The sequence below is a fragment of the Pleuronectes platessa genome, chromosome 12, assembly GCF_947347685.1.
Source record: "Pleuronectes platessa chromosome 12, fPlePla1.1, whole genome shotgun sequence".
In the NCBI taxonomy this organism is placed as follows: Eukaryota; Metazoa; Chordata; class Actinopteri; order Pleuronectiformes; family Pleuronectidae; genus Pleuronectes; species Pleuronectes platessa.
In genome coordinates this window covers 10,604,714-10,617,927 of record NC_070637.1, presented here as the reverse complement: position 1 = coordinate 10,617,927, position 13,214 = coordinate 10,604,714, and the positions used below count along the sequence as shown (strand labels likewise).

The following is a 13,214-nucleotide window of genomic DNA, read 5'->3' as shown; positions in this document are numbered from 1 at the left end:
AAGAGGTGCATCATAATACACAAGACCTGGCCTGAGAATCAATACATATTTATCTGTGTCAAAGTGATGCAAGGGCAGTCCTCTCACATTCTGCATTAAATCCCTACCTTTCGTTTGGACATTGTTATAAACCTATTAAAAGATGCAACTGTTGATTCCCTACAGAGTCCATATTATCTCAGCAACATATTGGTGGTAATTAAAGGTTTCTGGCAGCGTAAAACTCCAATACCCCTTTTTCTTTATATTTTGGATCAGTACCAAATTATACACACTAATATATCATAGATTTTTATCATCTAGATCCAAGCATTATTCATTCAGAAATTGGTGGAAATGTCAACAAATGCCCTCTTGATAAAAAAGATCCTGGACGCATCTTTTTTGTCCTGATCCATACCAAAACTTTTGGGTTCTTTCTTGTACCATGCATCATTCTTCCATCAAATATTGTGGACATCTGTTGAGTAGTTTGTGCATTATCCTTATGATAAACCAAGACAACAGGGATGAAAATAGAACAAATACAGGCTAAGAGAAACCTCCTGATCTGCACCGACGATCACGTTCGTTTTCTGCAGGTTAACAAACAGTTTTGTCAAATGAGAGTCATCAGAGTCCGGGTAACATTTTACAGCAGGTTTTATTTTTGGAACATACTTTCATATACAAACCAGTGACTGAGAAAATGGCTCATTAGAAGCTGTACTCTACACGTACAACACCTTGATTGATTTTTTTTTTTTTTTCCAACCCAGGATCGTTTTCTCCTCTCACAGTTTTGCAATAAACTGGAATCTGCATGATGCTTCTCTGCCCTCAGTGTTTGTGTCGAATAGTCCTACAGTACTGTACTAATTTCTTGCTAAACACTGGACTACTGTAAATATCTGAACATGGTACATCACACTGTAGTCAAGCATGTCCACACAGTTGGGGAAAACTACATACAGTACAAGCCATTCAGTTCAAACAAGAGCAAACTGGCCAAAATTAATCAGTTCTTCCTAAAGTGGACATTTAGAACTAAGTCTGAATTGTAATTATATAACCAAGATGGTTTACTTTGGACACATGTTTGTAGTCTTCTGAAGTGTATGGTTACTTGAATCTAACAAACAGGCATTATAGTTAATGGTCTGTATCTACCAGCTTTGCCTTGAAATGCACACAATTTTATCCCCAACCACACTTATCAAAAAGGAGCACTCAAACTCACGCTGCACAGTAAATTTTAAGACTGAATATATATTTTGTTTATTATAAGCATTTGTAATTTTACATCCAATGTTAAAATCGACAACATTCTGACAACCAGCTCCGTTCCTGCGCTGTGCCCCTCCCACCCCCTGTCCCCCAAAAAACAAGCTTGTTAAAATAAAAATTTCAAGACCTTTTTCTAAAGCAAAGGCACATTTTTCAATACGTGTTTTAAAAAGGAAAATAAAGGCAGGCCAGCAAGCAGAGTCAGTCTGGGAAGCGAGAGAAGACGAAGAAGTGAGAGGCAGGACAGCTGCAGGAAGCAGTAACCCACATTTCTGGAACAACACAACACAAAACCTGACTTGGAGGATTAATCCTGGACCTCGGTTTGTGTGAGAGCAAAGGTCGAGGGCCCGGGGGATTGTAGGGTGAGCGTGAAGTCACAGGGGCAGAAGACCGGCTTGAAACCTCATTTCTCCACTTCACACTCTTTGAACACTTGTCCTGAGCCTCCTAGCTGCAGAGGTGGAATTGTTGTCTGTCTGTGGGGGCGCTATGACTGGTCACACCCAGGCCTGCCTGGATGGTAGACGGGGGACTAGAGAGCAGTTCTCCTCCAGACTGGCCTCCCTGCCAACTCCTCCTGTGGGGAGTCATGGCCCATTTGAGGCTAGCGGCTACATAGTCTGCCAGTCCGACAGGAAACCAGTGGGCTGTGTGAGGTGGGACTGGACCCGTGCCTGAAGTTCCTTCCCTGGCTGTGTCTCTATTGGTCCCTGATCATGGGAGGCTGAGTCAGAGAGCGGGGCTGCAGGGAGAGACGGCGCTCCGCGTCATACAAACACCTTCGCGAGAGCATCTGCGCCGGCGCTGGCAATGTAGCATTTAGTTGGATGGAACGCCACGTCATGGATCGATTCCTCAAACTTCTTTCTGTGAGCTGTGAACTCCTGGATGCAGGTTTTACTATCCAGGTTCCACAGACGGATAGAGCAGTCATGACCTGTGGAGGAGGAGGAGAGTTGTTATGTGGTATGAGGGGAAATTACTGTGAAATCCACAGAAATCAATGAGTAACTGTGAGCATGAAAGGTTTGTCCTGAATCTTGAAACAAGACATTTAAGGAATATATGGAGGCAATATATTGTCTGGGAAAACATTAAAGATATTATACCCATAAAAAAGTGGTTGTATGTGGTATTCAGAATTGCCCGAAGGATCTTTAAATGGATTGTGTATGATTCAGCTGTGAATATCAATTAATGACCAAACATATAAAGCGAGAAACAAGAAGTTGCGGATTAAAAGACACTTACTGCCTGACATGAGATAAAGGCCGTTAGGATCTACAGCTAAACTGGTGACCGCATCAAGGTGAGCCACCATGGAGTGGATCATCTTCCCACTGTTGTTGTCAAAGAACTTGATGTGTCTGTCCTCCTGCGCCGTGATGGTGATGGGAAGCGTTGGGTGGCTGAGGACCTTATTGATCTGACAGGGAGTGCCTGGTTAAAAAAGACAAACACGTTAGTCTTCACACAGCAGGAAGATGAGACTCACAGCACGTACAGTCATCTGGAAGAATTGGTATGAATACAAAGCTAAATGTATGTTTTACCTAAATTCCACAATATATACTAACCACACCAACAAAACAAATACACAATTCCATATTATAAAAAAGCACAGTTTGCTAATATCTGTATCATTGAGAGCGATCAACAACAATATTACAGTACAAACTATGTCTGCAGAAATTGCTCTTAAAACGTAACTTTGACTTAATAACTTAAATCTTAATGCAGACATTATCAGACCAAAAGGGATGATTGATAACCTGTTGGGTTATCTCATACAGATTCTGCATGTGAACTGTGTGACTCTAGTTGGGATAAAACAGTTTACAGCGAACGGAAGACTGAGTCTTGCCCCGGATATCTGCCGTCTCAGGCCCAAAATATTGGCTGTTGCCCCCAGAAGCCAATTCATAGTCAGGCTGGCTCTGAGATTGGATTTGTGTGTTAGGGTTTAGGATTCATGTGTTAGAGTTCATAGTCAGTAAAACAGTAAAAGCTATTTTTGGCCTCCTGAACCCTCAAATCATTTTGTTCATCCACTGTTTGTGATCCACTGTTCTCAACCTACCTGGCTCCAAGTTGGACTCCAGACTGAGGACCAGCTGACGGGTCTCCATGTTGAAGAGACCAATTTCCCCGTTTGTGAAGGATGTGACCATGTAAGCTGGTTCACTGCACACCAGGTCTACAGAGGAGGGGACTCCCAGTTCTACACAGGAAAGCAGAGAATTTAAATCGTTAACAAAAAACATTTGGAAAAATGTTTTTGATCATTACATAGAAATCAGGTCTGTACGTTTGTTTTCGTTGAACACGGCAAGGGCAGGGGAGGTAGTGTTGGCATCCCACAGCCTCACAGTCCCGTCTGCAGAGCAGGAGAGGAGGCGCTGGTGTGCACTGCTGTATACCAGACCCCAAACGGAATCAGTGTGTCCACTCAACTCTCCACGAAGCACTGACGGGTCTGTCACAGAAAACACAAGACAACTTTGTAGTCTTTGTCGAGACGCGAGGATTGTCAAATGAAACCACAAAGACAAAATGTGACTCTAAACTGTTACCATAGGAGTCGTAGGGGTCGATGTTGGGATTGGGAGTGTTCCAGCACTGAATGGTTCCGTCGACCCCTCCGCTGAAACACTGCTCCCCTGTACTGCTCATCACCACACTCAGTACCGCCCCCCTGTGGTATAAATATTGATACAATTGTCAGCAAGCAGGAAATACTGAGCAAAAAACTGAAAAAAATGTTTTATTAATGCGCAGTGTCTTTACCTGTGGGCCCTGAAAGTGTAGATCGGTTCCACATCTAGAGAAGTACTCCTGTGGGCAAACAGCGCTTTCATTAATCTCCCATACAAAACACAAAAGCAGCACTTAATTCTTCTGTGCTTCAGATAAAATTCGAGAAAATAGGTATTTTCATTATTTCTTTTATTATATAAAGCTATAAATGGATGGACAATATACTACTGTCCCAATAGTTACTGTTGTATTTTAATATTACCCTCGGCTCTCAAATGACTCCAGCCTCTAAAAATAAACCCACCACTACAGGCTGTGTGTGAGCTGCGGAGCTGTGGTACGACAAAATGAGACTCGGGGAGTAAAGTCTCGTCAGTTCTTTGTCACGTGGGAACAGTTTCCTGTAGCTGAGCCGTGTCAGAGCGCAGCAATGAAATAAGTTATGATACCTATGGGACTGTAATCAAACAACCAAGCTTTTCTTTCTGATGATGCTGTTGCGAGGAGACAAGGAGGCGACTACACTCCACAAACACTACACTGCTGTCTGAGTGCGTAGTGCAGTGAATTTCAACCATTTTTGAGCCGTGGCACATTTTTTACATTTACAAAATCCTGGGGCACACCACCAACCAAAATGACACTCTATGGACTAACACAGTACATATAATACATATAGTTAGTAATATAACTTCTAAATGTATTAAAGAGGACTATTTTAAATTATTTCAGCCCTTTATTACTCTTACCTTTTAATGAGCACAAATTGAATCAGATTTATGAAACAATCTTTGATTTAACTAAACTTTATTTAACGGAGACATATTATACCCATTTATCACATTTGATATGGTTCCTTGGGGTCTTATTGAAATGTCTGTAACATATTTTGGTCAAAATACCATAAGGATCATTTAAAACAGGACCTTTTAACCCTGTCTAAAACAGATTGACCTGTTTTGAGTGCCAATAGTTACTCCCGCCGTTTACCCGCGCTTCATTGAATTTCTTCACTTTGACATTCAGAGCACTGGGCAGAAATCACATCGCGTCAACACCCACCGTGGGCCTTCGCGATGCTTTGTTTTAATTGAACAGTCGGATTCCCCTGGTCCGCACCAGCTCTGGCTGCTAGGCGCCAGCCGAGGTGCATCGCCGGAAGGGGCCCCCCGCGCGAACGGAGGGTTCCCCCAGCGGGCGCCGTAGCTGAGGTGATCCGCGAGAAGGGCCCGACATGCGTCCAGAGTCGCCGCCGCCGACCGCCGTACCCGGACCCCTCCAACGGCCCGCCTTCCGCACCGGCGACGGACACCGCCCCGCGGCCCAAGAGAAAGAAAGCACCCCGCACAACCGACGCCGTGAGGCACAGCGGAATAGGACCTCCCCCCCCAAAAAACTTTGAGGCATGCCGCACGCCGAGTCTCCATGGAGAGGAGGGCGACTGCTCCCCCAGCCGCGGCACCTGCCCAGCGGTTTAACCACAAATACCAATGATATCGGTGAAAGTCACGTTTATTACCGATGTGCAGATGTCGGTAAACGAGGCAAATATCTGCCGCTACCGATGTTCGGCCGATACTTCAGTGCAACACTAGATATTAGATCATTTCCCACGGCACACCTGACGATCTCTCACGGCACACTAGTGTGCCGCGGCACACTGGTTGAAAATCACTGGCGTAGTGTCTCTAACAGAGCAGATGAGGGAGGACTGGACAGCTAATCGATAATGTAGTAAATTCTAAAGTGTTACTTTTGCTCCTTTTAAGCAACCAAAATCTATGAGAAATCCCTCTGTCGTACAGGAATGGTGTCTCTGGGGTGAGGGGATTCTTACTTTTTGGCAGGGGCTGTCTTTTGCAGGTTCCACATTTTGAGCGTGTGGTCTTCTGAGGCGGTGATCAGGACGGGCTCCACAGGGTGGAAGACCAGAGCGCGAATCCCGTCGAAATGGCTCCGCAGGGTGAATTTGGGGTTCCACGTTTTCCTCATGGCATCCTTATTGTTGCCGATCTGGAGAGAGAGCACCTCATCAAAGCTCAACATCTAATCAAGCAGCTTCATTCTATGTAATCAGTACTCTGAGCTTCAGTTAAATCCTGATTAATAAACCACCTTTAACACACGAGTTAGTGTTTATTTTCAACCATTTAGTCCGGATACAACATATGGATGTATACAGCTTTAAGACTGGGTCCGTCGTTTGCTTGCTCTCCCTTTATAGACGGTATATTATTTGACGTCATAATTTTCCAGCCATGTGACTGATGAAATACACTTAGATTCGCTTAAATACTGGTTGGAAAGTTAATAGAAATACAGTTGTTTTTTCAGTGCACTTTTGGAGCAGGTAACAGCAGTGATTCAACAATTAAAATAACAAGATACCGACCCAGTCTATGTGTCTGCTGACCTACTGACCACCTTCGTTTTTTAATGAAAGCCAAATGTCTTAACCATACATTTTTTGATGTCTCTCTCTGCCTCAAATAAGAAATACAAGTTTGAATGAATATTGGTAATTCTGTCAGCTCTTCAGAAACCCTCAGGTTTTAGGTGGTAGTTTTCAAACAATATTTATGTTTTAGAGGGCGTTTGCTGCACTTTAGGTCTTAATAGGTTAAACAACCCGTTTGTGTAAAAACCTGCCATCACACTGAAATAAACTTAGCTTAAAGATCCTCTACATTCTACTTAAATATAATTTCACAGCCAGGTGACTTTGATATTACTGTGATTACTGTTATAATCAAAAAATAACATTTCTTCCAGTGCTTCACTTTCAAAGCAACTATTTGAGACACAGTCTATAAAAATAGCTTTTGAGACACAAATGGCAAGTTCTCAGCATATGATGTGCTTTGGTCAATTTGATGAAGATTAGTAGAGGAAGGTAGGAGGGTTATTTTTCATATGTCTCCAATGAGAAAGAAGAAAGAAAAAAAGTTTTCCCCTGAAAATGGTTCGGTGATCCATTCTGCCATTTCCTACTTACATCGTATGCCAGGCTGTCGGCCTCGTTGGCCACGGTGAGTCCGGCCAGTTCCCCCAGACCCAGCTCGCTCTCCATGGCCTCTTCTGTGCCCATAATGAACGACTTCCCTGAGGTGGGTGGGAAGGTCAAAGCCTCAACTGGGGAAGGAACACATAAAAAAATACATACACAATCACTGTTGACAGAATTAACAAGGGGGCGAAGCGAATTTAAACCAAATCTGCTGGTATTTTCAATCGAGCACCTTCATCCGTTCGATTCCCCTCGTGCTCGTTGAAGCGGGCCACGCTGGGCCGGGATTGGGGGGCAGACGGCGGCTGCATGTGGGACAAGTCCTCTGCGTCTCTCAGGTTAGCGAGCATGTCCTGCAATTTGGACCTGTTTGGCCCTATATAACAAGTCAGGTAAAAAGTGTGAACAAACAGAAACGAGAGCAATGGAGGGTGAAACGCTAAAAAGGAATACAAAGAAAATAAATATGTATTTTATTTATTAAGTATTTTATTTGTGTGAACAAGCTGAAAAAGATAAGGCAGAGTGAACATGGAAGGAAAGCAGCACTGAAACGGAAGAAAGTAAATTATAAATTATAGTGTGTAAAAGAAATAGAAAGGAAAGGCAGTCAGCAGCAGAGTTCCTGTTAGATTAGTTGGAGTTGGGGTACATGTATCTCTTAGTGTCGGCAGTGTGGAGGAAGGAATTTTAGATCAGGGGCTGGATTTTGTGAGATCACAGACAGAATAATTCACTTGACCAACTATTGATGTTTACAAATGTATATCATTTCAGGTAAAATAGGCCCTTAACTCTGGTGCAAAGAAATAAAGTACACAAAAGACACAACAGCCTGAAAAAAATATCACCAACTGATCTACCGATTATCTTCTCCACACAACCACAAAAGTGATGAAGCACCGATGAGGCATGAAGAATAAAAATAGATTAAAAAAAAAAACTAATAAGTAAGCAAGGTTTTGAAAAAACAAAAGTGAGATTAACTGCGTCGTTAATATCACAACTCAACCAGAGTAAAAAAAAAAGAAGCTTCTGCCTACTTAATGTAAATTCTAAGAGCTCCCAGCCACTGAATGAGTCTGAAGGGGGCTGTTACTCTGAGAGCTGCGTATTCAGTCACTTCACTGAAAAAGATTTTCACTGATATTAATTTATAACAGCAGCAATATACTTATTACTGTAGTATCAACATGGCTGTCTAATGAGGATGAAGATGTTGATAATTATGTTGTTATGACTGGAGAAGATTTCAATGCCAGAAACACATGACTGTGGAGTCCGGATTGGACACAGGTGGACGCGTCATCACGATCACATTAATCTGTTGATATCTGACTGTGTGGACGAGATGAAGTGAATATAAATCAAAACGTTAAAACGGGACAGAAAAAACATGCATCAAGCATCACAGGACAAAGATGGCAACAGATTTTGTCTGTGCAGGAAACAGGAAACATTGAAGATGAAATGACAGACAGGAGGACAAAAGGCATAACAAGGAGCAGCAAGAGAAGGAGATGAGAAAAAAACAGAGAAGATGTTTTTGTTTCTGATTTAGGCCGTTTGGCTGAAAGTCAGGCTCTACAGAGAGAGGAGTAGGAGGAAGGGAGGGAGGCGGCGGCAACGCCTGGCAGGACTTACTCTTCACCCCCTTTTTCCCCTTGCGCTCCTTTCTGTACTGCTCCTTGAGTTTGGTTATCATGCCCGGGTCCACGTCCCAGGCCTCAGAAATGGGACCTTGCTCGTCCTTGTCTACACAGGGTGGGAACAAAACCAGACCGAGAGGCTGTTGAGCAACTGCCCTGGAAGAAGCCCGATGGGCCTGGCACAGTGTAGACCTCTCTCAGATTCCTGCTCTCATGGAGGCATGATAAACCTCCAGGAAAGCTGTAGGCTTTAGGACCCGAGATGAGTATTTCACGATTATTAGCACCTCTGTAAGTGGAAGCAGCTTCACAGCCTTCTTGTTTTTATCTTTTTTTAAGAATTTCTGTTCTATAGGAAGAGATGAGAGTGGTGGTAAGGAAGTTAATACCATGTGGGGAGTTCTTTCATTTGAACATTTGGATTTTGAGTCATGAAAAACATATAAATCCTATCCATGAAATCTTTCTGATTGTTTTATAAACAGGACTCAAATCCTCAAACCCACGCTCAAATACAAAGACACACCTCAGCATGATATTAAACCCATTTTTTTGGCTTTAGTCTGAGAGACTCAAAGGGAACAGGGTTGACTTGACAACACACAGGCGTAGTGGAAGAGACATTGTGGTCACAGGCTGGCTATGGGAACACAGTGGAAGAGATCACAAAACTATGAGTTAAACAGAGACACGCCAAACACCATGACTTATGACCACAGCATGATATATGAATGACGAGTACTCCATGAACAGTCACCAAACTTTGAGAATTTAGAGAAACAGGAAATCTATTGAATTACACCATTACATAATTAGTGACTGCCTCTGACACTTGTGTATTTTACTTGTAGATACACAAGCTCAGCATAGTCTAAAAGAAAATAACTTTTTCAGAGGTTATAACTGTATTTGTACAGGCTAAATCATCCAGCTCCAACCCTGCACTTTGTCGTGTTCTTGACTGATCCTGGACTCACCCCAGTCCGTACCGTCTCCAGTGCCTCTGGACTCTGGCGAGGTGTCCATCTCGTCAGGGCTGGACAGGAAGTCAAAGCCCTTCAGTGCCTCCTCTGTGTCAGGGTCCTCCGTGGTGTCCATACTGGCTGGCAACGATGACGACGGCTGCGGCTTCTTTCTCAAGATCTGGGGGAAAGAAATTGAGGGCAGTTATTAATAGTACAGGGGAAACTTCTGCTTAACTTTGTGTGTGGGCAGAAGATGAGGGAAGACTGTTTCACTTACCGTCCTGGACTCAACATGAGTCCTGTCCTTCCCCTCGCTATCCTCGTCATCATCTTCATCACTAAACTCAGCAGCTGCATTCTCGATGAACTTGAAGGCCTCCAGCACAGCGCTCGTGTCAGAGAGCTCAGCTTTCCTATCGAGGAACAACCAAACAAAATGCTTACAGTATCTGTGCTGATTCCCCCCATCACTCTAGAATGCAACATCTGTAACAAAAGTGTATGTGTTGGCCTTTCAATGGCGACTTCACACTGCAAATTTGGGTGGTGAAATATTTGATTATAAATCATGGATTATGCTTTTACTAGTAAAAACATATTTTCCTCAAAGTTTGAATACTGAACCTCGATGAGGTCAGTGGGGCCTGTTCATTGGAGGTTCCAGCCCATTTGTCAAAGCATGTTTATTGTTTTATTAAAAATACATGACGGCAGCAAACATGTACGACAAGAGCTGATGAGATGTCTTCTGATCATTCACCAGGCACTCACTACATAATCTGTTATGTCTCAGAACCGATATATTACAGATAATCACAGATTGAAACCATAATATTTTGCAATGTATGTTGAAGAAGAGTTTACTCACCCTCTGGTGCCCATGCCCTTTGTGTCCGTCCCGTTTACCAAAGGCTCAGCGCTGGTTCGTTCACCTGCCCTCCCACCTCCATCCCCGGCGAGTCCTAGCAGCGCTCGAACCCTTTGGGACTTTACGTCTAAGATGGTGTCTGTGTAGCCCACTTCCTGCAGGTACCTGGAACAAGATGAACTAACTCAGACAGGTTGTATTTTGTGTGTGTGTTGAAAAAGTGAGGAAAGATGCCAAGGCATTATACAGGAATGTATTAATGCTGTCAGGGATACAATCATTGTTTCACATTTATTGTTGAGACTTCAGAAGAAACAGAGATGAGGAAGAGTCAGTTTTTTGTTTCTGTGAATAGTGTCATTTCCCCAGGCAATGGTCTACTTAACAGAGTCAGCTCTGCTCAGGCAAGATGTGCAACTCATCAAATATTACAACAAGCCTGTAGGCATGCAGAAGATGCTCTAGCAATTGGTGAGGGTGACTGACTGAGAGGGAGGGGTGTCTTAGCACATTATTGATCTGTCCCTTGCCATGGTGTCAAGAATAAATTGGCTTCCTCCTCGGCCGGCATGTTGTGGCAGATGACGTGTTAAGCTGCCTTATGGTGTCTGGGATAAAGGCTGGAGCCCGATTTATTTACACAGACTGACTAGAGAGCCAGCTGATGATTACCACACTTTCCTGAGCTCACTGAGTAAAGCGGAGGAAAAGAAAAAACACAGAGCAGGTAATTACTGCTGCTGCCCATGTGAGGGAGCCATCTCCCACAGTTTTTAGGTTTTATAACTGCTGATTGAGTTAGTTTGTCCCTATAACACCTTTTATACACAGACCTCACTACAATACCATTAAGAAGACATTATATATAATATCCTGCCTTGCACTGAACAACCGATATGTTGCTGCCACAGTGTTTTTTAGATAGCATGGCGGACTTCAGGAATCAGGGGGCGTGACGTGAAAAACAACATCGTCTTTGTCTGTCCCGATGCTCGGCTCTCCCTTAAACACAGACAGCGACTTGGCTTTGTGACAACCTCCACTTCCGGTAAAAAGACGGAAAACAAAATGTCTCCGATTCCATTTTTGTAACTTTTATATAGAAAAGTAAGGTGTAATAAAGACGGCTGCAGATAAATAATAAAAAAGGGGCCTGTAAACATCTTTGTACTTCAATACAGCTAATTGTAGTGCAGTGGTGTTGTTTTCTGGGTTGAAAAACGTAACAGAAGGATGAAAACATGTCCGCTTACTGTCTGAGGAGCTGACGGCCTTGTTTCCAGGACAGCTGATTGTTGAGTGACCCAGAAGTCTCGTTCTCGTTGGCTTCATCTGGAGGAGAAGAGAAGGACACAAATCAGGGCTCCACAAACAGCAGCACAGGCTCTGACATTATTTCCACTCTGTAAACACAACCAGAACATTCCAGCATCCCAGCAACCTGGCAACTCCACACATCCAGCACACGGTCGCTATCGGTAAGTCAACAGTGGATTAAATAGAGGAGGATACTGGTTCGCTTTAAATTGTGCCAGAGAAAAACACATTTTTTAAACAGCTGTGTGCACAACTAGGATCAGTAGATTCACGCCAACCTCGTCAGCTTATACTGAGGTTCATGTTTGGATTTGGACCCAAGTTATTCCTTTAATAACTAGCCTCAAAGCAAATGTCTACATCCCAATAATTAATTATTGTCCTAATAAAATTGTCTACACAACATAACCAGCAGAAGTACTGAGATAGGATGTAATACCTGTCAGAAGTGGCTTGTTTTTGATGCAAAAACAAGACTTTCGATTTTTAAGGATGCATTACGACACCTTCAAAATGGCTGGATTTTGCTCCGCCCGTGTCCCATGACAGAGTAGAAAGAGCGATGAAGTGTATCCATGCCTGCAGCATCCAGAACAGCAAACACTCTTTATGACGGCTTTGTCAGAGCCATAGACAAATAATGATGGGATTCAGAGCTCACTTTGATAGTCAACAACCTCAACAGCCTGCTCGCGAGTCAGCTGGGATATGTGCATGGGGCAGGGAGATGTGTTGATAAGATTTAGATGGGTAGAGATAATGTGTAAGTGTGTAGGGGTTGATTTGGCAGGGCACAGAGAGACGAGGCTGAACCAAAAAGTGGGTCATGTCTAATTCAGAGGGCTGAGGAGCGGACAGGTGCGCCACCATACGAGCAACCCCTCCTACTCGCAGTCTTCCCCTCTTCCCTCCCTTCCACCTAACACCTCCTCCCTCACCTCCTCTCATTCATCAACACTTCAAGGACTCTGGTGCTTTGAACAGCCCTCATGAATAGAGATGAGGAGAGGACTGAGGAAATATTGCAATCTGACTTAATGATGGTGGAGGACGTGAACATGAGAGGCCAATTAAACTACAATATAACAAAAAGCAGGCAGTGCGCTCATAAAGGGATGAAACTGGAGTAGAATGAGGTGCTATATTGGAAGAAAGTTTTGTTAAAAAGTGAGAACAACAGTGTGGGTTTGAGGGATAAATTAGTTGTGTCTTGCCTGTAGTGGTTTATCCTTCATCCATGCAGAGTTAAGGTTGTATTCTTTTAGCTTTAATGAAACAATCTCACCACAATGATCATGTATACCCCTTTACACCTAAATTACAGTTTATGAAAACACAATTTAATCCACTAAAACAATGCGATTGACCAGTAGAGGAGATTT

The 13,214-nt window shown here is 43.3% G+C and overlaps 1 protein-coding gene across 3 annotated transcripts in view; it reads right to left on the bottom strand.

Annotated features, from left to right (window-relative positions):
• Positions 1-624: 624 nt before the first annotated feature.
• The window catches only part of LOC128453397 (striatin), a 29,103-nt gene continuing 16,513 nt past the window's right edge, over positions 625-13,214 (bottom strand). For 2 of the 3 annotated variants that reach the window (XM_053436286.1, XM_053436288.1), the window contains exons 4-17: positions 11,769-11,847; positions 10,516-10,680; positions 9,925-10,060; positions 9,660-9,825; positions 8,678-8,788; positions 7,266-7,409; positions 7,022-7,158; positions 5,864-6,039; positions 4,057-4,104; positions 3,843-3,964; positions 3,578-3,745; positions 3,350-3,490; positions 2,521-2,709; positions 625-2,206 (exon numbers count right to left, since the gene is read on the bottom strand). In XM_053436286.1, the coding sequence (XP_053292261.1) occupies positions 2,037-2,206; positions 2,521-2,709; positions 3,350-3,490; positions 3,578-3,745; positions 3,843-3,964; positions 4,057-4,104; positions 5,864-6,039; positions 7,022-7,158; positions 7,266-7,409; positions 8,678-8,788; positions 9,660-9,825; positions 9,925-10,060; positions 10,516-10,680; positions 11,769-11,847 (1,952 nt within the window). In that variant the 3' untranslated portion in view covers positions 625-2,036. The remainder of the gene's footprint in view (positions 2,207-2,520; positions 2,710-3,349; positions 3,491-3,577; positions 3,746-3,842; positions 3,965-4,056; positions 4,105-5,863; positions 6,040-7,021; positions 7,159-7,265; positions 7,410-8,677; positions 8,789-9,659; positions 9,826-9,924; positions 10,061-10,515; positions 10,681-11,768; positions 11,848-13,214) is intronic. The other variant, XM_053436287.1, reaches the window with a different exon arrangement.